Source organism: Abramis brama, assembly GCF_963993115.1.
Source record: "Abramis brama genome assembly, chromosome: 3".
Lineage (NCBI taxonomy): Eukaryota > Metazoa > Chordata > Actinopteri > Cypriniformes > Leuciscidae > Abramis > Abramis brama.
The window spans coordinates 24551935-24578897 of NC_139965.1; the positions used below are offsets into that span (position 1 = coordinate 24551935).

Consider the following 26963-nt stretch of genomic DNA (forward strand, 5'->3'; position numbering starts at 1 on the left):
TTAGTGAATATAGGTATTTACTCAGTAAATCAAAGGCTGTCTCGTCTAGACTTGTAGGCCTATCTTTAATTTCCTCTATCACAAACACACAGTACAGACAGCATGCTTGACATGTGATGAGCGAACATGCTGCTGACGTACTTCCGCTGAACGCGTTCCAGTCGAGGCGCAGTGCGTGGACTTCACGTTGTCGTCATGTTGTGTTGAAGGACTATATGTAGGCTATCTAGAAACACATATAAGACAAACAAACAAACAACGGATTTATTTCAAGCCCAAAACGTTTATTAAGTATCCTGCTGCTGACAGTCTTTTCGAATTTCTAAAAGTGTATTTTTATTTTTACTATTGAGAATTGCAACCTTTAGACCCAATTTTCATCAGCATTAACAGCTAATTTGCTAGATTACAATAATAAATTTAATCATGAAAAGTATGTACATTATGTAATGCACAATAGACCATTAGTTTAAAAAACGTTTACAATAGACACCTGGTTCAAAGTATTGGCTCTTGCATGAGAACTCTGTTCTATAAAGGCCCTTTAACTGACGCTTTAAAGTTTAGTACAAAAAGAAAATCCACTTCCCCCCCAATTTTTATTATTTTCATACTTAATGAAATCATTTTTTTCCTTCATTATTTAACTATGTGATTCTCTAAATGCACTTAAAGTTGTATCCAGGTGCAATACTATAGTTTACATGTACAGTGGCATAATCATAGTTTTCACAATAAAGTTCAGTCTAAGACTGGTCCTAGATCAGATACTAGCTTTATTGTGCTGTATTGACATGATCATAGTTACAGAACACAGTATGCTTCTAAAAATGTGCTTTTATCTAGAGAAGCTGATGAGATCAGGAAATTATTATGTAAAGCCTGACATTCCTAGTGTTTGCATTAGATTAGATTATTTATGATGTTTTTGGTGTCTTTAGCTGTCACAGCTGTAACTGTAACACTGTGGCATTGACCTGTGGGCGTATGTCTGGTCTTCTGTTGCATAGGAAATAGGAGGACATGGAAAGACCCACCGCAGAGGGCATGGGATAACCAACCTCTCCTTTCCTGCCCACACCAGCCCAATAGGGGTCACTTGCACCCACATCCAGGAAGCCGAGTTACTTAGCAACTTGGAGAGGATCCATTGCCAGGTGCTTACTACATTCACTGTACATCATTGTGGGAAAACTGTGGAATACAGTGCAATCTTTCCTTGCCATACAGACACGCACCCTTTAATCATGTCATGGTTACATGCAAAACAAACATGCAACCATGAGAGGTAGAGCTAAGCTTATGTCATAGTCTCCACCTCAAATTCCAGGTGTGGTCTGCCATTTTAACTAATTGTGGAATAACAATGACACTTTCTCTACAGTCATAGTAAACCATGTCTTCAAGTGCAGTGCAAGGGACAAAAGAGGCATGAGCAATCTTATGCATCAAATTAAATTTACGCAACACCTGTGGAAGGATGATCTAGAAAAGAAAAGGAGAGTACTATACATGTCAGCTTTTTGTCTTCTTTTTTGACAGGATTTGTGATCAAGGTAAGTGAGCTAAACTGGACAAGCTTCACATTGCACATTACAGTTGTATATTGCAGTTATTTTTTTGTAGCAAGTGCCATTAACAAAATGATCTCTTTTAACATTTTTGTTTTCAAGACACCAAACAAAACAAGATAACAAAAGGCAAAGTGCTTAGATCAAGAACATCTAGTGCTAACTTCAAAATTTCAGAGATGCATTTAAAACTTCAGTGAGTTTAACTAATACATTTGCCAACAAACCAAAACATTTACATACAGTAACTAATACTTTGAATGCAAGGCAGGATAATAATCTTTGGAGATGTGGCCACACGTTTACGTAGTTCGACTGATTTAATTTTTGCCCATTTTGATGAAGCGCTGAGATTTCTGTCTTGCCATCTGATATTGCTTGCGTGAAAACTGGGCATTGTCGATTCCTTCTCGTAGTCTCTGTGGAGTGTGAAGCAGAAGAGGTCAAAGAGGCCAGTTAGTTCTTGACAGAAAATTAAATGCAGTCATTTTGCTAGCTATTTGCTCAATGTAAAAGCAAATGTGAGCCTAAAAGGGATAATACTAGTGCAACCTGTGTAACTACCTTGATCACAGCTTAAAATCGATTAAATAGCATGCTAAATATAAAATGCCCAGTGCCATATTCAACACTGGGCATTGAAATTTTCGCTTTAATGAAATTACATTCATTAAAACCCAACAAAATTTCAACAGCAGCTTTAATTTCGAAACAAAACATACGCCTGTGATGTTTACCTCAGCCATGTCAGCATGTTTCATGTACATCACTTTCACTAGCGGCTGTCCATCCTTCCTAATGAGGTTCATTTTGTTCTGTTCCTGCACCAACATCAAGATTGTTGTCAAGCAATGATCACTTATTCACCATATATCAGTTAGAAAGCCTGTACAATTGTCAATCTACTATCAGTGTAATTCCGTATCTGCTAATACTAAAAGTAGCATTTATGTACCCGGTAATATATCTTCAAATCTCCTCCCTCTGCGCTTGGAGGCCTTAGGAAATTCTCAAACTGACATTCCCATTCTTTATTGAAATGTCCAATCACATCGATCTCCTTCACACACATCACTCTCCTGAATGAAAAAGAAACCAACACACACAGCATATGGAAAAGAGAAAATTAGGAAAATGTCACTGTTTCACCATTTTCCTGTTGTTGGAATACCTGTTGGTGATAATGATGTTTGTTTTTCTGTGCCCTGGGTACTCATAGTGCTCTCTGAAGATCTCTCCATCCAACTGTTTAATCTCAGACCTCTGTAAGACATACACACTCATGCAGCACTATACACAAGATACGGCACACGCTGCTTTATGGCTCTGCACGTATACTCTTTCAACAACAACAATCTGAATCATTTTCAAATTAACAAATCATAAATCATCTGAAATGCATAAAATGATCATAGTTTCATGTCAAAGAGGAGTATTGATTTATTCCAGGTCAATCACAGGAGTCAAGCAAGCTCTTCAGTTAACACAATTACAACACAGTAAAGCCACATTAAAACAAATGATTACATGACAATTATGAACCATGTGTTATGTATATAAGATAAATATACTATAAAGTATATAGGAAAATACATCAGACATCAATTCCAACATGCACTGTAAAATGCCTATTTATTTATTTATTTATTTATTGCATATAAATGAGGTTGCATATATTAATATGCACATTTGATGCATTCACAATGATTAAGAATAAACATGTCAATAAATATATTTTATATAGACTGTAATTTTATGTTATCAGAGTTCAGATGCATGGAAATGCATTTACAGACATAAGTTTTAAGAAATAAAAACGAAGGTTAGAAAAATAGACAAACTTTGCCAGCTCCATATCCTATTCAAAACAAATCCAAAAATTATTTAAATATTAATACGGAAAATCTATTATTGTTTGCCATCATATGGTCTTAAAACTACCTTGTTTTCTTAAATTTAGGAAATTAAATTTAAATAAAGGATATAGTGCTAAAAAAACTAATAACAATGTTTGAGGTATAATGGTGAAATTATTTTTGGCAAAATGAATAGAGACAAATAAAATAAAAAAGTTTTCTAGATAAGAAAAGTAGCAAAGCTGCAAAGGTGCACAAGACAGACAACTTCAGATGCAGACTTAGGATATTATGTAATTTCCTAAACATTCCATTGTAGGTGGACCAGGCTAGACTGGATCTAGCACTGAATATCCAGTTTGGTTCATTTAAGTGCAACAATATCTGAAAAGTTTTTAATAACATGGATCTTTAAGATAATAGTCCCAACCCCATCTCCCACTCCCATTTTACATTTCCTCAGGCTGCATTTGGAAAAAGACAGAAAAGAGAGAAAATACGAAATATTAAAACAGGAATTCTTTTCTTCACAGCAGGGATGGAGTCAGTTCAACTTTTGCGTTTAAGGTCAGTTTCAATTAAGAATACAATTAGAATTTTTACAAGGGGATTTGGAATTTGGTTGAGTTTAAAGGCAAAACACCAAGGTTAAACATCATAAAAAATACAAATGGGGTAAAAAAAACTGAAAAAATTCTGAACATTGAATAAAACCAGTTTCAAAATTATTAGACACATTAGAGTTAAATGTTTTTTATAGAGTGGATTTTGGATATCTCTTTTTATCAATATATAAATCAAAACTACCGTCAAACGTCAGAAGACAAAAACTATCATGTTTTTAAGAATTAAATGTGTAAAAAACTTCAGAATATAGAAAACAGGAAAGTTTGGTATATACGCAAGTGGAGATTTCTGGCACAATGAATGAGAAATATTTTTTGAGAACAGCCTTTAAAAGGTATGTACTGTAATCAAAATCCATAGACACAAATAGATAAAATAAACACTTAAATATGGGTTTTTCTCCCCACTAGTCTGAAAGAAATAGCCCCAAATCCTCAAAATTGACCAGTGCATGAAAAAAAACACAAAAAAAACATTGGTTTAGCCTGTAGTGTGTTGCCTTAATCTGTCAAGCTGACTCCAATCCTTCAAAACAATTTGGCTGTTAGTAGCTGTTAAATTAAAACAGAGGGTCATGCTGAATTTAATCCTTCTCATCGGGTTTAGCCTGGTCACTAGGGTTGACAGGTGACCTCACCTGAAAGAGGTCATAGCCCCCCGACTCATGGTGGTCGTAGGGCCGTATGATGCCGTCCTCTTGTACGAGACGCATTGGCCTTAATTTGGTCACCTCCTCAGTTGATTCTGCTACCCTGCAAATCAAGTCAGAAACAGCATCTTAGATAACTCTGACAAAGACAACATCCTGTGATCTAGTGGTTTTATATCCACATAAAAATGCGTGGGCAACGGGTGAGTCATTCTTAGTGAACAGAATCTACTCAATTAAAGTTCATCTGAGCATGCCCGAACAGCCTTGATCAAACGCAATGCATCTCAAGAGTCATTTAAAAAGCGTCAGCCTACAAAGTTTCTTTGTGCTATTGCGTGCAGTGTCTGATTCCTTAAGCCCTCTCTCACCTTTGGTTACTTCTACAGTGCGAGCATGGAAAAGCAACATGATTAGTTCATACAGTTAGCGTTGATCAGTTCGGATCACGTTATGGAGAGCATAACGAATGGATGGATGATTGAATGTATAAGCTAGAGAGTCACTGGAGGGGTGGGGGGCATCGCTGTTCCAGCTTGTCAGGAAAGGTTTGGCATGAAAAAGCCAGGGGTGGGAACACAGTAAAACACAACAGATTTGCCAACTCATCTTTTCAGGGCAGAATTAATGGAATGGGTGAAAAATGTGATTGGTTAGCCTGGTCATCGACTGCCTTTAAAATCATAATGCTTCTCTTGCTATTGCGCGTGGTTACACCATAGAGTCCAGTGCATCAGCAGTGCAGTGAGCTCGTGCAGTGGACTTGGTCTGACAAGCAGAGCAGTCGGAGAGTTCACCCCAAAAAATTGAACTTATTTACTCACCCTCATGTTGTTACATTACTTTTATCTTCCATAGAACACAAAAGAAGATACCACTTCCCTTAATATAGTTACAAGTGAGTACATGTGTTTATCTGTACTTCCTCTTCTCTATATTACATCTCTGCTCCTGTCTGTGCTGTTCTGCTCATCAGACTTTCCACTGGCCCCAAAATGCACCAGTGAAAGGGGTGCGGATATAAGAAGCAAATGTTACAATGATGGGAAAATAGGCACATGTTGATGAATCCAGTTATAAGGGGATTTTTGAACTGTAGATTACGGCAGAATGCTCTGCGCTACAGCTCACATCCTTTGCATCCCAAGATGCAATACTTACCTTTCAACAATTCACACCCTGTAAGATTAAAAATTCATTCATGCTGCCAAATTTTTTTGGACTCAAGCAAACCCAACTGAGTGAATGCAGAGGGACCATTCACTGTCATCTCTCTGGGTAACATGGGCATAAATACACATACATTCACGCTTCAGTCATCCAGACCTTCATACGCACATCTGTACACATACACTCATGAGTGTCCAAATACTCACAGAACTAAAAAGAACAAACACATCCAGGAATTAACTTATGAAAAACATGAAAGAAAGAGTCACAAAATTAGTTGACACTCAGGGAAAAAAAAGAAGAAAAAAAGAACAATACAACAAAATACAAAAGAGACACAAATTAAGACACTGACACAATACAGTAGATACATCTTAATTGATAGTCTACGGTATATAAAAAAATTGCCACAGGAACATGTTTCTTGTCCTTTCAGAATGGACATCATCATCAATATCTTCCTCCCTTCCAAAAGATTGCTTAGATAATACAAGTATTTTTTAATTTAGAGTGCAATGACATCTGCGCTTACATAATATGATACATCAAAACATTCTCTCTGTCCTATAGCAGGAAGTAGACAAGATTTCCAAGCTATACTTAGGATGGGGGGAAGTGGCCTCATGACTTCCACTCTGCAATGAGTAAATGTGGGTCCCCTTCAAACCGCTTGTGGTCCTATTATGACTACATATCGGTTTTTGGGCTCAAAATATTGCTTAATAAACATCTTTATTTGAAAATAGGAACTATGTGAATATATACACTACAGTTAAATTGTTTGAGGTCCGTAAGATTTTCTTTTCTTTTAATAAAATGTATCTGACTGAATAGAAATTCGAAAGAAAACAGCATTAATTTGAAATAGAAATCTTTTGTGACAATTTAAATATCTTTACTGTGACTTTTGATCAATTTAATGCATCCTTGCTGAATAAAAGTTAATTTCTTTAAAAAAAAAAAAATCTTATTAACCCCAAACTTTTGAACAGTGTGTTTGTATGTGTGTATATAGATGTAATATTCATGTGCATGTGTGTCTCACCTCTGAATGCCCTGAAAAGTACTGCTTGCCATGTCTATGATGCCCCCTGTAGGTCTGGCCACCACTCCAACCAGGCCTTTCCCAATGCCCTTGAAGAAGCCTGCAGCCCCCTCTTTCTTCGCACCTAAACCAATGACAGATTATTAAATGACATATTATACACTCTTGTCCAAGGTTCTGCTGTTGAGTGGTTGCCATTATATACTGTATGTACTTGTGTATTTTCAATTGGCCAATAAATGGTTACTGTTTACCTATTTATTTTTACAAATATTTTTGCCAAAGCTGAATACAAAAATAGATAGAATCTATCCCAAGTGATGCATCAGCAGTAAACTGTCATACCTTCCACCGGTTTCGTCACAATTCCTGTTACTCCACCAACCACTCCCTGAAGGAGAACATGAAAAAAGTCAATTCATGCTATACACAATGGAATTTTGTTTTATAATGGAAACATAGAAAGGGTAATGCTTGGATGTTTTCTTGGATGTATTTTTATAGAAGTCAGGAACTTCAGTACCTTAAGGAAACCCTTTCCTCCTTTAGCCAGACTTTCTCCAAAGTCCTTAGTGGGTCTGTTCATTTCCTCCCTCCGTTTCTGCTGATACTCTTTGTCCATAGTGATGGCAGCCAAGCCTTTACCTACAGAGCCTGTTATACGGGACACCATGCCAGCTGCGCCCCCTAGGAAGATAATGTAGAAACAAAATAAGAATGTGCAGTAAGGATCCTCAGTGAGTATATATAGGCTTTAGAGAGAAAAGCAAGGTGCCTTACCCACTGTGTGGCCCAGCAAACTTCGAACACCGATAACAAAACCTTCTGCAAATTCCTCAGGTCCTTGAACAGCCCCCTACACACACAAACAAACAGCACAAATGTAACCAATCTCAGACCACACAAATCATTACTTGATAACCTTGTAAACCTGACACTGCAATGGTGATTTAAATAAATATACCTCAAATCTGTACTTATATCTGGCATTTAAAAGAGAACACACTCACATTTGTACTGAATTAAATTATGAGGCCTGAATGAACATATAAATTAACAGCATTTGTCTGACCTGGATGGGCTCATAAAAGAAAGCCTCCACTCCTTCTGATAAGCCTCGGATCAAGCCAAATGGATTTCCAAGAACATCCAGACCCAAAACCAACACGTACATCTGCGTCAAGAACTATGAGGAGAGAAAAAGACTTTCAGATACAATGATGATGTGTGTTAGAGTGTATGCTCATGTAACAACCTCTGACATTGTATGAGTGTGTATTTAGATCACCCACTTGTTCAGTGTAGTGTCCGATCACCGCCCACATCAGTTTCTCTCGCCGGTAGAACTGATATTTCACCTCAAAGTAAGCAAGTCTGAAAAAAAAAAGAGCGAGACAAAAAGACGTCAATCAATGCCTAAGTGAATCGTATTTTCAAAGAGGCATATGAGTGCATGCACATCTGAAAGCCTTACTTGAAAATCAGATCATCTACATCAGTGAGTGTGGCACCAATGCTTTTGAGCAGGAGGTTGACGGACTGGATGGCCACCATATCACCCTGCTCAGAATCATCTCCACTGGAGCCCAGAGACAGACTCAGATGCAGCTAAACACACACACAAACACACACAGGTTAAACATAAACAATTACATGACTTGTTTGATGCAGCTACCCATCAAGAAAATGTATCAATCATTTCTCATTATTAAATCATTCATATGCTGGTAGACAAGTAAGATTCGGTTGATTCAGTTTAGTCTTTCATATGAAAGTATAGGCAAGCACGTCATTAACTTGGGTAAACATTGGGGGGGGAAAGGTTGACACTGGTAGATCTTGTTTTGCTCATTAAATGGTTAATAATGGACAGAGTTTTTGAAAGTAACAGACAGAATATAAATGAATAGAATTTATATGAAACTCCACCACTGTTCAAAAGATTGGGGTCAGTAAATTCCTTTTAAAAGAAATTCAGAAATAATGCATTAAAAGTGAAGGTAAAGATATTTAAGATGTCTATTTCAAATAAATCCTGTTCTTTTGAACTTTCTAGTTATCAAGGAATCCTGAATTTTTTATCTCAATTTCCAAAAAAATATTATGACGAACCACTATTTTCAACATTGATAATAATACGAAATGTTCCTAGAGCACTAAATTGGCATATTATAATGATTTCTGAAGGATCATGTGACACTGAAGACTGGAGTAATGATGTTGAAAATTCAGCTTTGCAATTACAGGAATAAATTACATTTTAAAAAACATTAAAATAACAGTAATAATATTTCAAAATATGACTGTTTGACTGTATATTTGATAAATGCAACCTTTGTGAGCACAAGAGTCTTCTTTCAAAAACATTAAAAACTGTATCGACCCCAAACTATTGAACAGTAGTGTGTCACTGTCCAATCATGCTGTAGCATGTGGAAGACTGAAACTAGAGAGAAGGTCTTAATTAAAATGTTGTTGACAAGTGACCTTGAAGACATCATGTGCTGTGTTTTGAAGTGGACTGTGGTGCTGATTCATTACTTTAATAGGGGAGATGTGGAAATGCTCAAAGAAGCTCAGGCCCGAGGTGTCTGTCATGGAGCACTCCATCAGCTGAGCCTGCAGCGCCTCCAGATCCTTCTCTATCAGCTTATTCTGAAGCACAGAGAGACACATACTGACATCTCCAGCCCACTCTCCATTCACATTTCATAAAGCCACACATGAGTGAAACAAACACAGAAGAATGTAATGATGGAGGAAATGTTTACCACTGCGATCATTGTGGATTCATTTCACTAGTAACATTATGTGATAGAATGTGAACACCTGCAGGAGGATGCAGTGGTTACCTTCTCTTTACTATCCTGGGACTCGATGGCTGGGGTTAACAGGTTGATGATTGCCCCCAAGAAACCCTGATCGATCTTCACTGCCATCTCCTGTACTAATGCCATAAAGTACCTACAGAAAAACAAGCACTGCCAGTCAAAGGTTTGGATCTACTCATTCTTTCTACTTACAAATAACAATAAAGTCATCAAAACTATGAAATAACACATGGAATTAAGGTAATTATGTAGTGTCCAATTTGTTTTATTTGAATAAAAAAAAAAAAAGAACGAAAAAAACCCCCCATACACTTCCATTCAAAAATTTGCTCACCAAGGCTGAATGTATTTATTTTAAAATACAGTAAAACAGTAATATTGTGAAATATTATAATAATTTAAAGTAGTTGTGGAAACCGTAAAAATAAAATCAGGATTCTTTAATAATGATGATAAAAATAAGAATAATTCGTTACATTTATATAGCGCTTTTCTTTTTATAGAAGGGGGAATCTCCTCAACCACCACCAGTGTGCAGAATCCACCTGGATGATGCGACGGCAGCCATACTACGCCAGAATGCCCACCACACACCAGCTTATTGGTGGAGAGGAGACAGAGTGATGAAGCCAATTAGTATATGGGATGATTAGGAGGCCATAATGATGGACAGAGACCAATGGGCAAACCAGTGGGATTTTTAATGACCTCAGAGAGTCAGGACCTCGGTTTAACGTCTCATCCGAAGGACGGTGCTTTTTGACAGTATAGTGCCCCCATAGTGTCATTTATACTACATTTAGTATAAATGAACAAACACTATAGCTTAATTGCAAAAAGTAATTACATTCCATCACTCCTTTAATACATTTAATTCATGTCTACATTAATAATATAATAAAATTTTACATGAATACCCCACATTTCCACCACAATACCATAGTGCAGTTAGTGTTATCAAAGTAAATCCATGGTAAATGATGGCGATTTGTAGATTGAAAAGCCATCTGACTGTATCGTTGCGCAGTTTTTCTCCTGCTTGTCAGCACTGTTTCATCTTCATCTGGCTTTAAATTAGTTTAAATCACCAAGACATTTGTGTTCTTCACTGATTTCAAACGCTTCACGCTGGATCTCACAGCGATGTTTAGTTGTCACGTGATCGAGACTGATTGAGCCGAGCGGATAAATGGTCAGTGTGACGCGTTTCAAATGTTTTTGTTACGCTTTTGGCATATAAACATTATATCAAACATTTATCTCTTTTTATTGTTATATCGAGAAAAAATATATAGTGAAAATTATCATTAAGATTTTATCGCCCAGCCCTAATTTCACACAAGAGAGAAGAATGCAATGTGGTTAATTGATTTGAATTAGTACATGTGAGACTGTGACACAAAGTAAAAAAAACGTAAATCAGGGTGCCATCACTTACTTAAACTGCATGACTTGGCTGTGCTCATTAAACCTTGTGATGATGCTCACGTCAATAAATGGCTTCGGCTCTAAAGATAAAGGGGATATGGTGTGTTCATGTCCACTCACTCTAAATGTGCACTCAGGACTGTATTAGCTTAGATGCAGCCTTTATATGTTAGCTGGTGTTTGTACCTGTGTCTTGAACAATAGATTTTGGAAGAGGAACAGGATGAAAAACAGTAGGAAATATAGCTCCCGGCAGCTGATTATCCACCTGGAACAAATATATGGTGAACATAATAACTGAACGACTGCCAAAAACGACAGAAGTGTGATATTCAACAAGTACATTGTGTGTGTGGGTGTTACCTGTAGCCAATAGAGTTGTGCACGTAGACTCCTCTGGTGAGGCGACTGCTTCAACTCAACATGAATGCCAGGCAGGAAGTTTCTCCTGATATGGCAGGATAATGGCTGTCTCATCAACATGGGCAATCTCCCAAAGTTGACCTGTTTTAATAAAGAATACTATAAAGTCTAACAACATAAACAATCTTATTAATCAAAGTTTTCCTGGTAAAGTCCTTTATTACCTCTAGGCCAGTTTCTAGTCTAGTCCAGACTGGTTCACTCTTGCTGCTGATGTGGTTCTGGTAGGCTTTCTCCAACAGTCCGATGTTCTTGTTGTTAAAGGACTTCCAGCGGTTCTTTGGTCTCATCTCCCAAACCACACCAGAACTTAAAAACACAATTCAATCCATCATCAAAAATCAAAATGATTAGTGTTACAACAACACTACTGAATGCAGGGTGTGGGTTTATTTACCTGGTGATGCCAACGTATGCAATCTCCTGCCTGATGTCATTGTTGATGAGTGACAGGCCCAGGTTCTGTAATGAGATGTTGACTTCCTGCTGGAACTGCTCCAGCTCCTCCGCCTGCCGTGCTTTTGTGACAATGCCGACATCCTCGGTGAAGATCAGCACCCGCTGGCGGCCGTCCAGGAAAGACACCCAGTGAGTCTGAACTAAGCTGCTATAAGAAAACTGCCCACACTCGTCCTAAAGACAATAACATGGGAATGACATGAGCAGCAACATAAGACGATCAGCAGATTCACTGACCCAGAATCCTTCTCTAACCTTGACAAGGTCCAGTTCTCCACTGTGGTCTTGACAGCTCCAGCAAAGCTTCCTCTCTCCTGCTGGATCGTCCCATGCAAAACGCTGCGCTTCACCTGGTCTCAGTGCCCAAGACTCCTCACATCCTCTGCACAAGCAGAGACATAGACACCGATTAGAGTTAGGAAACATATTCACACACTCCAAAACACTCAATAAGAGAATACAAATGTAAAACCACAGTCGAAAAAGGAGAACTTGTGCACAGCTCGCATGTGAAAGGCACTTCGTAATCAAATTCCTTGTCTTGACGACTGGTTTGGTTTAACTGAATTTATGTAAACAGCCAGGTAAAAATAATAATAATAATAATAATAATATTTTGGATCTGTGCATTAAACAGTTTAAATGAGATCTTACAGATCTTTCTTTGAACATTAAATATATTTGTTAGTTTATTATTATTTATCACTGTATATACTATACAATACAGACTGTATTTGATCAAAAATACAGTAAATACAGTAATGTTGTAAAATATGATTACAATTTAACAACTTTTTTTATTTTAATATATTTTAAAACACTAGCTGCAATAGCTGCTTCTTAAGGATTCTTCGATAAATAGAAAGAACATTTTTTGTAACAATATAAATATCTTCACTTTTGATCAATTTAATGCATCCTTGCTTAATAAAAGTATAACCACAAACCACAAATGTATTTTATTTATTTATATTCATTTGTTTTGTTTGTAATTTTTCTTTTGTCTTTATTTTACTACTGGCTTAATTCAATTAAAACAACAGAATGTAGTCTTCAAGTATTCCTCAATTAAGTAAACATCGCTCTTAAGTTAATATTTATATCAACATTTAACATTTAAATAAAACAGCGTTGTCAATAGCAATTTGTTTTTGCTGTGGTATAACAATTACTTTGTGAGATTTGTGAAATCATGTTATTGGTCTTACTGACTACTGAAACCTGGGTACTGTGACAACCCTAGTTTCCACAAAAGACCTTTGATTAGATTAGATTTAGATTTTCTAGACTTAGAAAGATTAGATCTTCATGGTCTTTCTCATCAGACATATTCAGACTTTTCATTCATCTGTCATATGAAGTAAAATATTAAAGCGGTCAGACCTCTGTCTAAAGTTGACAGTTGCTGCGGGCGTGTGGTTCACAACCAAAGCAGGTGCAGCTCCATCATAGTAATCAGTGAAGCTGATGACAGTGGAGTGGTCTGAGATATTCACATCCACTATCACGCCACCATACTGTTGGAAAAGAAGATTAGAATTAGGTGCTCAATACGGTTTATCATCCTGTTTACATTCAGAGCATGTTCACCTGATCCATGCGCAGCAGAGTCCCGTTGTCCTGCTTGTTGAAGAAGAACGATTTGGAGGTAGATTCAGATCCCACAACTCGTGCACTCAGCTTCCCTGTGCTGGACTCAGGCCAAAAAGGCAAACACTGTAACACACACAATTGTACAGTCAACACAAATACAATGAGTGCATACTGCTGCCTTTGATAAAAGATGAATTCATCTCTGACCTCAGTGGAGGAGATGTAGTGCCACTTGTTGCTGAAAACATTGTTATTTTGCACCTCTCCAACCTCAAGCTCAAACGAAGACTTGTTGACCAGCGTGTAGAAGGGACTCATGGTAACAATTCGTGTCAGATTAAAGCTGCTCATCTGGATGCTGACCCCAACCTGGTACATCAAATGAGATTTTCCATACTGTACATTGTAATGTTGTTGTGTCTTAATTCACATGTACAGTAGCACTTAAAAAGATTGATTTTAGTTTTTAGTGTTGTATTTTTAATGTATTTTAGTGTATAGATTTTTAATATCGGGCATCTCTAATCAGCCATAACATGAAAATAATTAAATATAAGAGAGATGCACCAATATTAAAATACTTTGACGATTCATGGACAACCTGTCACTCACATAACATCACAGCAATAGCAAACTACTATGATCCAAAAAACAACAACAATCCAATCAATTCCAGATGGACAAAATCAAGTCCCGCTCTACATTTGTCTTGTTCGAGAAGCCGTTTCACTCGGATATATGTCACAATAATGGAAGAAAAGATTATCGCAACTACCGTTTCATGTTGAATTTAAATGTTCAAAGCATTTACCAGGTAGTCCCCGCCTTTGTCTGGACAGCGCACACATCCATAGCTGCCGACAGTGTCCAATGAGAAGCCATCAGACCAGGAGCTGGTGGACACACAGAGTTGCACCTGAAAGGAAGAGCAGCATGTCAATTTACAGTAGAAAGGAATATCTGGACATTTTGTATTAAAATCTACAGGTAAAACCATGGCTTTCTGAACATGACAGCCCAAACACATTTTTATTCATGATTTGGCTAATAGCTGTGCAGATGTATCGTTCAAACACTGCCAAAGAGAAAGAGCACAATCCAACCTTATTTTTGCTGAAGAGATTCTTCTTTTTAAAGGAGAACAGAATGACGTCTCTGAAGTCGGATGGGTGTTTCACACAGGTATCCTCGGCACAATACTGCAGCACGCGGGACGTCTTATTGATGATCCAGTATGGACTATAAACAGAGAGGATAATTTTCCTGTTCACGTGAGACACATGCACACCCACGTCCAAGGTCAGTCCCTCTGTGGTGTCGCAGGTGAAGCAGACGGAGAAGAACTCAGGCATGTCTCTGCTAACCCTCATACGCCCAGTCCAGTTGCGACCTTGGTACTTGATCAAAGTAAGTTCCATTATTTCACCGCCAACATTCGAATTCAGCACATCCGCCGCACTGCCCTCCTGAAGCTCATAGCAGTCAGCAGAGCCCTATGAGAGACATGATGAGGTTAATAAATGTATGTTGGATAATATGCAATAGGTAATAAATCACACTGATTTTTAATATGAACGTGTCATACACAAATGTTTGGGGTCAGTACGATTTTTTTAATTATATTTTTATTCAGCAAGGACGAATTAAATTGATCAAGACTGACACTATAGACATTTATAATTCAAAAGATTTCTATTTCAAACGAAGACTGTTCTTTTGAGCTTTTTATTCATCAAAGAATTCTGAAAAAAAAAAGCATTATGGTTTCCAAACAACATTGATAATAATAGCAGATGTTTAATGAACACCAAATAAGCACATTAGAATGATTTCTGAAGAATCATGTGACTGATGACTGGAGTAAGTACTGCTGAAAAATCAGCTTTGCCATCACATGAATAAATTACATTTTAAAATATATTAAATTACGAAAAAGGTATTTTAAATTGTAATAATATTTCACAATATTACTGTTGTGACTGTATTTTTGATCAAATAAATGCAGTTTTGGTGAGCATAAGAGACTTTTTAACATTTAAACAAATCTTACTGACCACAAACATGGTAGTGTATGTGGACATGGTAGTGTATGTCAAATGGATTTTAGCATTTGTGTATTGAAACTGCAATATTCCATACCTCCAGTAGGTAGCGTATTGAGTAAGGTAGCAGGTTTTTGACAGTCACAGCTGGGTGCAGGTGGATAACATAAGCAGGGTCCCAGTCCCCTTCCCCGTGGCTGGCGATGTGGCTGAGGTCATCAGGCACGGCCAGTGTGTTCACCACCAGTGGCAGGAAGCTGCTGTCTATGGCAGGGCACTGCAGCACTGCTTGAACCTCGGAGCTCAGGTGCACCTGTTCCTTCCATGAAATGCATGTGGACGATGCGCGATACAAATCTTCTAAAGGACCAACAGGCAGCAAGAACAGCTGACTCCTGATGGAATACATATAGCACAGAAAATTACATTATACAGTACAAAAAAGTACAGGTAGTTTAATTGACAGTATATTGTAGGGGTGTCCAGCTCAAGATGAAAAAAAAAACTAAATTATGCAAAAAAAGAATGAAATGTTTCGATCATTTACAATTTTGTATATTTGTAATATATTATATTTTTTATAATGTTGTTTTGGACCTTGTTTTGGACAAGGTCGTTTTGTGTTGTGTTGTTTTGGACCTTTTTGGTCTTTTTGTTCGCTTTGTACTCTGAAATGTATAATTAAATCTTAAGTTATCCAGCTAAGAGCAGCATGTTGCTTCTCTTTTTCTTGTCAAATGATGATTGTTTGATTAATATTCTCTAATTGGCGATTTTATATGTAAATGTAATCTAAAGCCCCCTGGTGCATGAAAACAATACACTTGACACCCCTGGTATAGTGATTGAATTGTAAATATGCATGATATGTAGTCAAAGATCTTCTTTACAGTTGCCACTCGTGATATTTAACTCATGTGAATTCAAAATGCACTGAAACAAAGTAAGCAATTACACTTAGCCCATACCTGTAAGCTTCTAGGGGAACATGACACTCCTTCTCAGGCTCAGCAACCCCTACATTCATCATCACTCCAAGTTCAGAAGAGTACTTCAGAATGGCAAAAGGCACTGAGAAATGGTTCTTTATCTGTTAACACATAATTGACATACAGTTAACGTCCAATAAAATATCAATGTCACCGTGATTTTAACAAGGTCGTTTTCATGAATGATTATTTCTTTATCGAGACAGGTGGACAGATGTACGCTCTCTGCAGGTAAAAGTGAGCAGACGAACCTGTAGGGGGGACCGTACTGTGATGACCTTGTTGCCCTCGCTGGCATCGATCTGAAGCAGCACAGACACAGCTTCCATTTGCATGGGTCCTCTGACATTATACAGTCTGCGGCCAGGCTTACCCAACGGGATATTTGAAATCTCACTATAACCTGAGGGAACTGCACAGAGGACATTTATGATTAGGATTAGGGCTAGGGTATTCATGACCTAAAAAGTATTACACTATCTCAAATATTATAGGATAATATAAAAATTATTTAAGTAAATAAACAATTTCAAGTATTCAAGGTAATTTCAAGGTAATATAACAAATAGAATAACCAGATCTGACTTCCTATATGCTTGTATGGGTAACTTGGAGAGCGACCTACCAAGACAGCATTTTTGGGCATCATAAACATGCTTGAACTTTCTAAGTGCATATTATGCCCAAAAATGCTATCTAGGTAGGCAGCTTACTAGGTTTTGAGGTGCAGCCGTAGGCATTTGAATAGTTTACAAGGTGTATATTATCCATGTTACTGACCTACGCTGAGATTGAATAAGCAGCTTTCCTGCCTCTGCAGTGCGGACAGTCGTGATGAACGCTCAAACGATGAATGGTCTAAATCCACACTTTTATCCACAGCCAATTCATGCAGTTTTCCCGGTGTGGATGAGCCAACCAAACGCAGGTTAGCGCTGTGCTGAACAATGAGAGGAATGCCTAAAGAATTGCGAATGGTGAACGAGGATTTCTCCTTGAGAGAATGGTCAAAAGTGGAGGCTGTGCTCTCGGAGAATGCCTGACAAGAGAGAAATAAATGAACAAGTTTAATTTGTATATGTTTAGCATACACTACTGTTCAAAAGTTTTGGGTTGGATTTTTTCTTTTTATGTTTCTGAAAGAAGTCTTTTATTCTCACCAATGCTGCATTTATTTAACAAACATACAGTAAAACAGTAATATTGTGAAATATTAATACATTTTAAAATAACAGTTTTCTATTTTAATATATTTAATATTTCCTGCTGAATTTTCAGCATCATCACTCCAGTCTTCAGTGTCACATAATCCTTCAGAAATCATTCTAATATGCCGATTTGGTCTTCATGAAACATTTCTTATTATTATCAAATGTTGAAAACAGTTGTGCTACTTAAAATTTTTGTGGAAACCATGATACTTTTTTTTCAGGATTGTTGGATGAATAAAAAAAGTAAAATGAAAAAAACATGATTTATTTTAAATGGAAATCTTTTAGAACAATATAAAGGAATTTAATGTCACTTTTTGTTTACCTTAGCCAGGTTGTTGAAGACCCCGAGGCAGCACTTGGACACTGTGATGTTCATGGTGTCTTTGGAACATATGGTGATGGCTGTGCGAGGTTCTGGCAACATAATAAAATCCTCCCCAGGACCTGGACTTTTATCTTGAACAGGGTTATTCTTCATCTACACACAGAAACACACAAATAATCACTAACACAACAACCTTCAAGATATTTGATAGGGTGGGAACGTGGATTCATGTTTATACGCAGAAGTGAAAAAAGAAGCGAAATTCTACTTGCGTCTAATTTGAGCTTCCACCTCTGTTTCCCATTGTCCACTCTCTCAAGCAGTGGCTCCCATACTGCATGAGTCTCGTTGAAGTAATTCACCTCCAGTGTCATATCTGCAGAGACACTAAGCAATGACGACCAGTTCTGAGCAGTACCGGTGAACGATGATTCTGCAAGCAGCAAGGGAACAGTCCGATGCCCCAAGCCTGACTCCAACGTGACCTGCACCACCTTCACGCTCAACTTAAAACTCTCTCCGTCCTTACTGCTGTCCACATCCTTAAAGCTCTCAGTGACCTCGGAGGCCGTGTCCACACCAAGGAACCAGTAGTTTGCATTAGCAACTTTTATCAAAGACCAGAGACTGTTCAGGTCATCGGACGTCTGCTGTGCCGGCTCTTCTTTAGGTTTGGGAGCCATGGCCGCCGTGATGGTAATGAAAGTGTTAAGAATGATAGGAGAGATCTGAGACAGCAAGAGGGAGAAAAAACAGGTTAGTTCAACACAGATTAGCAAATACTCAAATGATATGTAATGAAAACATAAGATTTTTGCATAATACATAATAGTATTTGCATAATAGTCTTTTACAGTTTAGGGAGCAAATACACTAGAGTCTCAAAAGTTTGGGGTCAGTTAGGATTTTTTTTTTAAAGAAATCAATACTGTTATTCACAAGGATGCATTAAATTGATTAAATGTGACTTTAAAGACATTTCTGTTGTTACAAAAGATTTCTACTTCAACTACTGGAAATGGAATTCTTTTGAACTTCTAATCATCAAAGAATCATCAAAGAATCAACAAAAATATTAAACAGCAGAAATGTGTCTTAACATTGATCAAAAGAAATGTTTCTTGAGCTACAAATCAGTGTACCAGAAGGATTTCAGAAGAATCATGTGACACTGAAGACTGGAGTAATAATACTGAAAATTCAGCTTTTCCATCACAGGAATAAATTACATTTTAAAACATATTAAAATAGAAAAAAGTTATTTTAAACCGTAATAATATTTCACAATATTACTGTTTTACTGTATATTTGATAAATAAACGCAGCCTTGGAGAGCATAAGAGACTTCTTTCAAAAACATTACAAATTTTATCGACCCTGAACTATTGAACGGTAGTGTATATGTTCCTCTATATTTATTTCACAAGATATAAATATGGCAAACAGATAACACCCACTTTTACTATGACCTCCTCTACAGTTACAGAACCAGTTAATGGGTCATTGGCTGGCATTTTGGTCTCAAGTCCAACAGAGCACGGTCTCAGCACCTGCAGTAAATACAAATTCATAGTTTGCAAATCATTAAAGAGACAACTGCAGTTACATAACATGCAATATATTTTCGCTGCACCTCATGAAAAAAACAAACATAAAACTTTATTCCTGTTGTAAAAATAGAGTTAAAACAGAAAAACATTAGTAGGAATCAATAAACATACGGTGGTCACGGCTTTGTCACCCTCCGTCCTAATGAAGGGGCAGGCGAGCACTTTGAGGCTTTTGACGCTGGCCTTCATGGACTGGCCGGTGTCTCCAGACAGCAGGCTAAAATGACACTGGAATGAGGCTACCAGCGCAGGAGCATCGGCCTTCACCAGATCAGCCACAAACACAACCTCTGGGTCCATCACAACTGCTTGCAGTTTTGTTATTGGAGCTTGGGCTGATGATAGAAAAAAAGTTTGTTTTTTTTAAAAACACAATTTTCCATGATTTTCCCAGTTATGAATGATGATCAGATAAATATTTTTGTTTTAATTTATAGACATTGTACTCAAGTATTTCTAGCCAAAATATTTTAGAACTGATAAGAAAATGCATAGTATTGACTATAACTATTTTCATGATCAGGAAGATTTTATTCATTTACATGACTTTTCCAGGTCTGGAAATCACACTTCTGAAATTCCCTGACATTTCCCATTTCCAGGACTGTGAGACACACACATTATTTTTGCAGTTCTGTTTGACGCTGCTGGTAGCAAAAAATGACCAACTTAACCTTTACAACTGCATGTACAGGTTTAACCCAAATTGTTCTGAGATCCTCAATGACAAAAAGTTGTTCACAGTGTAAATCTACAATATACTGGCTTCACACAACATTTTAGCTTTAACATGCAACAGCTCATTCTTTTCAGCATTAGCATTCACACCTGCTTTAGGTTCACACTGGAGTTTGGGTTCTGAGACGTATTTGAGCGGCAGCTGATTGGTTTTCTCTTGCTGTGTAGGCGAACTTGTAGGCAGGGCTTGCACAAAAAAGTCGGCAACAGCCAACAGGAACTCCACGCTAGCACACAGATAAAGCTTCTGCAGCACAGCGGCCACCGAGCGCTCATCCACACTCTGAGAATATTTCACATCAATCATGGGATCTGTTGTCTCCTCATCACGCCTTCCCAGCATCCTATCAGTAAAAATAATATTGAGCGATCAAACCAGAGGGATGAGGCTAAGAAACAAGACTGTACAAATTTTTTTATTTCTTCTGAAATGCTCTCTCTGTCAATCATTTGATGTAATGTCACATTAAATAAAAGTGTTTCTTAGTTGTAATTAAGTGTTTAAAACATTTTTTTTCCTTTCATGTTTTTAAAATAAGTCTCTTATGCTCACCAAGGCTAGATTTATTTGATCAAAATAAAGAAAAAATACAGTAATATTGTGAAATATTATTACAATTTAAATTAACTGTTCTCCATTTTCATATATTATAAAAAGTCATTTATTCCTGTGATTCCTGTGGCACACTCAAGTTTTCAGTGTCACATGATCTTTTCAAAAACATTTTAAAAAATGTTTTAATTATTGCTAACTTTTGACCGGTAGTACATATATTGTAAATTATAAATAATATATATATAATTATGTTTATTTTATAATTGTTTGTTATTGTATTAGGTTTTATTATGTGTAAATCACCTGGATGTGACTCTTTGAATGCCGCTCCTCCTGTCATCCAGTGTGCATGTGGTGAGGATGGTGGAGACCTCCATATTCCCATTACTAAACATTTTGCCTGAAGTCTCCATTTTACGCAGCATAAATTCACCTAAACACAACTGCTCCTGATGTACAGAGGGCTAGAGAAAGAAAGAGAGAAAGAGAGATGGGGGGGGGGGGGGGGCATTTACAAATAATGCTTTTATTAAATGCTCACTTTAGGACTGTAAACAGTCACTGATGTTCACCAATCTGTAGGCTTTATACACACCTGTACAGGGTCGTTATTGTAGAGCATGAGGCCAAGCGACTCAACATTAAAGCTGAATTTGACACTCTCCAGAAGCTCTGTCTCCTTCAGTTTATTTTCAGACAGCTTCTCTACAAGAATCTCAGAGCCTACACAAAACAAGGCCATAAATTGAGTTATTCTCTATAAGCAAGATCATTATACAAAACATCTGTGTGTAACTGTTTTCTCTCACCAGTGGCTGTACGTGCTCTGACAAGCACACTCTCTTGTTTGCCAATCGGTGTGTCAGATTGAAGGCTGCTCGCCTCCCCGATGTTCTCCATCAGAATCCGCAGCAGGACAGTCAGGTCATCTTGACACAGAGCCACCTGGAACATGTGAGAATCTTGATTCATTTTCCAACAATCACTCCAATTTTATAATTACATATAACCAGATCCCAGAATATATGGACCAGCCAAAACTATAATAGTTCTTATAGTTTATAAAAATAGTACTTCTTTTGTAAAAAAATGTTTGTGTGTGTTCAGCAGAAGAAAGAACACAAGAACAGGTTTGGAACAACTTAAGGTTGAGTAAATGCAAAATAAGTGAAAATTATTTTTTTCTAATTGCATGTTATTGATGTTAGTGTGAACGATTTATCCATGCAAAAATGTTTCCTTTTTTTAATCAAAATATCAAACTCGATCTTGCAGGGAAACGACCAGACTTTTTCAATAACCTGGTTAAAAAAATATATATAATTCATTCTCTATATACTTTGCCACTTCTATTATATTGCAACTTTTTAAAAAGCAGAGAATATGTTCTGGCATCATACATGCGGTATGTGAACAGACCTTCATGGGCTTCAGATCTCCATCCACCTCTATGGCAGCCATCTTCTGGTACCATGATGCCGCCAGGTTACGTTTTACAGACAGAACCAGGTTGACTGGCTCCAACAGTTTTGAACTAGGCTGATTTGAGTCCTGCTCCATGAAAATTCTGAGGATATCGGACAAAAGGATGCATAAGAGGAAACATACAAAGTTGTATAATGGACAACTAGAATGCTGGCTTTGAAAATTCATGAAATGAATTCTGTTCAGTTTACTATAAGATCTTTAAATGGACATATGCTACATATAATTATACTGTGAAAAGTAAGTCTGAGAATCCTAGATAAGCTTCATGGCAGTGGGCTACCTGGACAGCTTCAGCTGAGTGAGCTCGATATCCATATTATCTATGACAGCAGGCAGCGGACAACCATCCACTGGGAGCAGAGAAAAGCTGTTTCTCACAGTAATGAGACCCAGGTCCGCCTCCACAGCATTATGGGATGTGGAGGACTGAGGGATTATGATAAGGGGGGCCTTCAGTCTAATGTTCATGGCAAGTCTGAAGCTCTTTTGAGCAAAATCCCTCACACTGGAAGCTGCTTTCTCCGCGGCCTGAGCCGTGGCGGCACTGAGAGCCTCTTTAGCTGTCTGGAAGTTATTACTGAAATTCTGTAGAGAGACAGAAAGTAAAGGTAAGTTAGTGTGCTTGAATTAGCAGAGGCCATGGGTGCAATTCAAACTCACCAGCAATGACATGACAAATTTGTGAAGGTAGACCACTTGAATACAGCCCACGTTGAGTTTCACTTTGCCATCGACATTTGAAGTGTCTGTATACCCAGCCCCTTCAGTGGCTTTGGGTGTTAGACTCATGCTGAAGCTGAACACCTCATCGCCAACGATGGAGATGGCCTAGAGAACCAGAAATAACAAATAACAGATATTGCAGTTCACTTTACTTTCACTTCAGTTGTATTTTGTTCCAACTTAAAAATATATAATTGTAAATAAAAGAGTAAATAGTTAAATGAATGGTAAAAGTCTATAAGATTAACTGTCTGGCTAACTTGCCTTCTTGTGAATTGTTTTAGGATCCACATTGATGACAATGAAGTCACGCAGACGTGTGGATATGTGTGTCTGAGTTCCTTGCATTTGTAGAGAACCATCCAAACCTACAGGAGGAGCAGTTTTATAATCAACCACCAAACAAAACCAGCTTTAGAATAAACAAGAAATATATATAAGCAGATGATACACAGAAAACAAATAAACAAGTTTCTTTAATACAACAATTAAAAAAAAAATACAATAATACAACGCGATTATAACATTTTCTGGCAAAAAACTAAAGAAATATCCTAAATACAATAATAATGATGTACTAAAAGCTTACATTTTAAAGCCTGTATTAATTTATTATTGTTTTGCAGTAGCAGTAATGTAGTAACTTTATAACAATATACAGCGCATACGTGTTTTTTCATTTTCAAAAAAGAAATGGATTGAAACCTTGAATCTTTATGTCTGCCATGTTGCTCTTCTGGTCACACACCAACACATTAAATGCACCAAGCTGCATATTCACCATCAGGTCAATGATGTCACCATCAGAGGGAGAGCTCAATGCAGCTAAGACAAAAAACAATTATTCATTACTTAATTCTTAAAATGTGTGAAAGAATTCAGTGTTTGTCAGTTTCAGTATGTTTACTGGATTTAGCTGAGGTAGTTCTCATGTCGTCACTCTTTTTGATCTCTCTCTCAGGCGAGGGCAGGCTGCTGGTGGACAGGGCAGCAGACAGGAAGTCCATAGTAGAGAGGAGAGCCTCAGTATGCAACATCAAGTCTAGGGAGGAGAATACCACCTAAAGACACACAAAGGCCTGTCACACCCTAAATTTCCAAAACTGTATATTATTTTACATTATTTACAGATGCTTACATTGATCTTCTGCTCAGTATTCTGGTAAACGCTAGCAAAGTTGGGCCCATTTCGATCAGCCTACAAAGACAGGAATCAAGTTTAAGATCTCCATTCATGCATTCAATGGAGCATGAACCTCTCAACCCCTGCTACTTGTTTGTCTTCCATTATGAAGATTTCAACTAATTCTAGGAATACATTAAAAAGAATCCAATCAAAATTGAAAGATCAATTAGCACTGTTTCTGAAAATATTACATAGCCATCTATACATTTACACATCTATGCATTTCATCAGAACTTGATTATTATGCATTCATGTCTCTGGACTTTTAACAGTATACTCATGAATGACAGTCTCAATTCAGAGAAATGGCCATCAGGAGCTAAAATAAAAGGCACTCCATAAACACTAAATATCGTAATGGCTAATAGCTGGATTTAATTGTCCAGATGCTTTGAATTCATGTGCTGACTTTAATTAAAACCCAAACACAAAAAATGTTGTCATCATTTACTCACCCTCAAGTTGTTCTAAACCTGTATGAGTTTCTTACTTCTGGTGAACAAAAAAGAAGATATTTTAAAGAATGTTGGTAACCAGACAGTTGACGGCACCCATTGACTTCCATAGTATTTTTTTTCCTACTATGGAAGTCAATGGGTGCCATCAACTTACCAACATTCTTTAAAATATCTTTTTTTTTGTTCAACAGTAGAAACAAACTCAAACAGGTTTGGAACAACATGAGGGTGAGTAAATGATGACAAAATTTTCATTTTTGGGTGAACTACCCCTTGACAATATAGGCTTGACTATATTTTCAATCACTTGACAATATAGGAGGTTTTTAACAATGTCTGTATAGGGAGTTTTATCATTAAAGTTAGAGCTTATAGACTTATGCAATGATTGAAATTGTGCACTCACATTTGTACATCAGAAAGAATAGATACCTTAAAATATTTGACTTCAAAAAGATCTGCTCCAGACTCTGCTGAAGAACTGATTATACAGAGCGGCTCTCCATTTGAATCTGCAAAAAAAAAGAGAAAGATTTATCTATATTATATACTTAAAATATGTGTTTATAGGTTCACAAATATAAATTAATTCTACTAATTTATAAAATTGTGTTGCTTTGCACTGTGAGGTTTTTAAACCAAGCGCTACAAACCAGGGAATTCTAGGCACTTCATGGAAATGGTTTTGATGTATGTTGTGGCCTCCATGTCATATTTTCGAACTTTGGTATCAATTCCAAGCTGAGCTACATGGAGAACCAAAAAGGGAGACTCTTGCCCATTTTTAGACTTTTTCAACTTCAGCATAACCTACAAAAATGGGAAGATACAGGATTCTCAGAAGATAAAAATGTACAGGATTCTCAGTCCACACCAGATTTCTAGTCAACAAATTTGAAGTTATTACTGCAAGACAACTGAAAATAAGAACTTAAGTGAGGTTAATCACCTCCTTGATTTCAAAATTGAGCAGCACATTGACAACATTCTCAGTAAAAGCACCATTGGTCAATTCAGGTTGAAGCCCTGTCCCCTCAGGAAGTGTCACTATCAATCCTTCATCTATAACAGCTTCATCTGTGGAGGAAAAAAGGGTCAAATTAAGTACTCAAAGAAACTTTACTGACTGAAGTTTAGTAACAGATTAAACCTTTAGCAGAAGTTTTTGTTCCCTCCACCGCAGCGATCCTGCTTCCCTCGCCAATGTTCTCTGCTAGGATTCTCATGAGGACCCCAAAATCCTCCTGGCCAAGAGCCATCTACAGATACCAGAAAAGTACTAATCTTTAGTCTTTAGTTCTCTCCAGGCAATCATCTTTGGCTCCCATTTTAAATTTTAGATTAACACTTTCACTTTCGAAACATCCACAAGAAACTCACGTTCATTGATCTAAGTACTCCTTTGACCTCCACTCCAGGAATTTTGTTGTACCAGTTGGAAGCCAAATTACGCTTGACTAAAAGCTCGAGATTTATGGGCTCCAGAATTTCAATATCTAGATGAGCAGCATCATGCTTCAGAACAGTCCTGGAGAAAGAAGATCAAATATATAAGACTGAGAAAGTTAGGAGCCATCTCTAAATCATCTGAATCAAACACCAAACAGGTTCAGAAAATCAGTGTTGTTATTGTTAATAAACTAAAGCTATTAATTAAAAAGTACTTAGATTTTACTCAAAATGTTGCCTTGCCAACGAACTGAATTAAATAATTGTATTTTGAAGTACTAACATTACTAAAACTAAAACTGAAAAGTAAATAAATCTAGGTAAAAAAAAATGTTTTATATACAAACCCACAAAACATAATACTTAATAGCATTAATACCCAAGCATAAAACTTAAACTAAAAAAAAAAAAAAAAAAAAAAAAAAAAAAAATTATATATATATATATATATATATATATATATATATACACACACATTATAAATACTATAGTATTATAGTATTTGTAATACTTTAGTAAATACTAATAGTTTG

At 37.0% G+C, this 26963-nt stretch overlaps 1 protein-coding gene across 3 annotated transcripts in view; it reads right to left on the reverse strand.

Annotated features, from left to right (window-relative positions):
- Nucleotides 1–758: 758 nt before the first annotated feature.
- The window catches only part of vps13c (vacuolar protein sorting 13 homolog C), a 50485-nt gene continuing 24280 nt past the window's right edge, over nt 759–26963 (reverse strand). For 2 of the 3 annotated variants that reach the window (XM_084107994.1, XM_084107993.1), the window contains exons 34-82: nt 26362–26509; nt 26132–26240; nt 25931–26058; nt 25635–25791; nt 25414–25493; nt 24476–24535; nt 24245–24398; nt 24043–24162; nt 23602–23705; nt 23275–23442; nt 22895–23199; nt 22546–22693; nt 21936–22071; nt 21722–21849; nt 21430–21590; nt 20661–20914; nt 19944–20167; nt 19680–19772; nt 18495–18950; nt 18220–18375; nt 17464–17722; nt 16935–17095; nt 16663–16784; nt 15792–16089; nt 14756–15145; nt 14464–14568; nt 13860–14021; nt 13650–13775; nt 13443–13576; nt 12315–12441; nt 11998–12233; nt 11765–11909; nt 11541–11681; nt 11364–11445; nt 11188–11257; nt 9771–9882; nt 9460–9573; nt 8393–8526; nt 8211–8292; nt 7991–8104; nt 7699–7774; nt 7442–7605; nt 7264–7309; nt 6919–7042; nt 4692–4806; nt 2743–2834; nt 2527–2650; nt 2309–2392; nt 759–1990 (exon numbers count right to left, since the gene is read on the reverse strand). In XM_084107994.1, the coding sequence (XP_083964120.1) occupies nt 1892–1990; nt 2309–2392; nt 2527–2650; nt 2743–2834; nt 4692–4806; nt 6919–7042; nt 7264–7309; nt 7442–7605; nt 7699–7774; nt 7991–8104; nt 8211–8292; nt 8393–8526; nt 9460–9573; nt 9771–9882; nt 11188–11257; nt 11364–11445; nt 11541–11681; nt 11765–11909; nt 11998–12233; nt 12315–12441; nt 13443–13576; nt 13650–13775; nt 13860–14021; nt 14464–14568; nt 14756–15145; nt 15792–16089; nt 16663–16784; nt 16935–17095; nt 17464–17722; nt 18220–18375; nt 18495–18950; nt 19680–19772; nt 19944–20167; nt 20661–20914; nt 21430–21590; nt 21722–21849; nt 21936–22071; nt 22546–22693; nt 22895–23199; nt 23275–23442; nt 23602–23705; nt 24043–24162; nt 24245–24398; nt 24476–24535; nt 25414–25493; nt 25635–25791; nt 25931–26058; nt 26132–26240; nt 26362–26509 (7327 nt within the window). In that variant the 3' untranslated portion in view covers nt 759–1891. Of the gene's footprint in view, nt 1991–2308; nt 2393–2526; nt 2651–2742; nt 2835–2993; nt 3892–4691; nt 4807–6918; nt 7043–7263; nt 7310–7441; nt 7606–7698; nt 7775–7990; nt 8105–8210; nt 8293–8392; nt 8527–9459; nt 9574–9770; nt 9883–11187; nt 11258–11363; nt 11446–11540; nt 11682–11764; nt 11910–11997; nt 12234–12314; nt 12442–13442; nt 13577–13649; nt 13776–13859; nt 14022–14463; nt 14569–14755; nt 15146–15791; nt 16090–16662; nt 16785–16934; nt 17096–17463; nt 17723–18219; nt 18376–18494; nt 18951–19679; nt 19773–19943; nt 20168–20660; nt 20915–21429; nt 21591–21721; nt 21850–21935; nt 22072–22545; nt 22694–22894; nt 23200–23274; nt 23443–23601; nt 23706–24042; nt 24163–24244; nt 24399–24475; nt 24536–25413; nt 25494–25634; nt 25792–25930; nt 26059–26131; nt 26241–26361; nt 26510–26963 lie in introns of those variants that run through there. The other variant, XM_084107995.1, reaches the window with a different exon arrangement.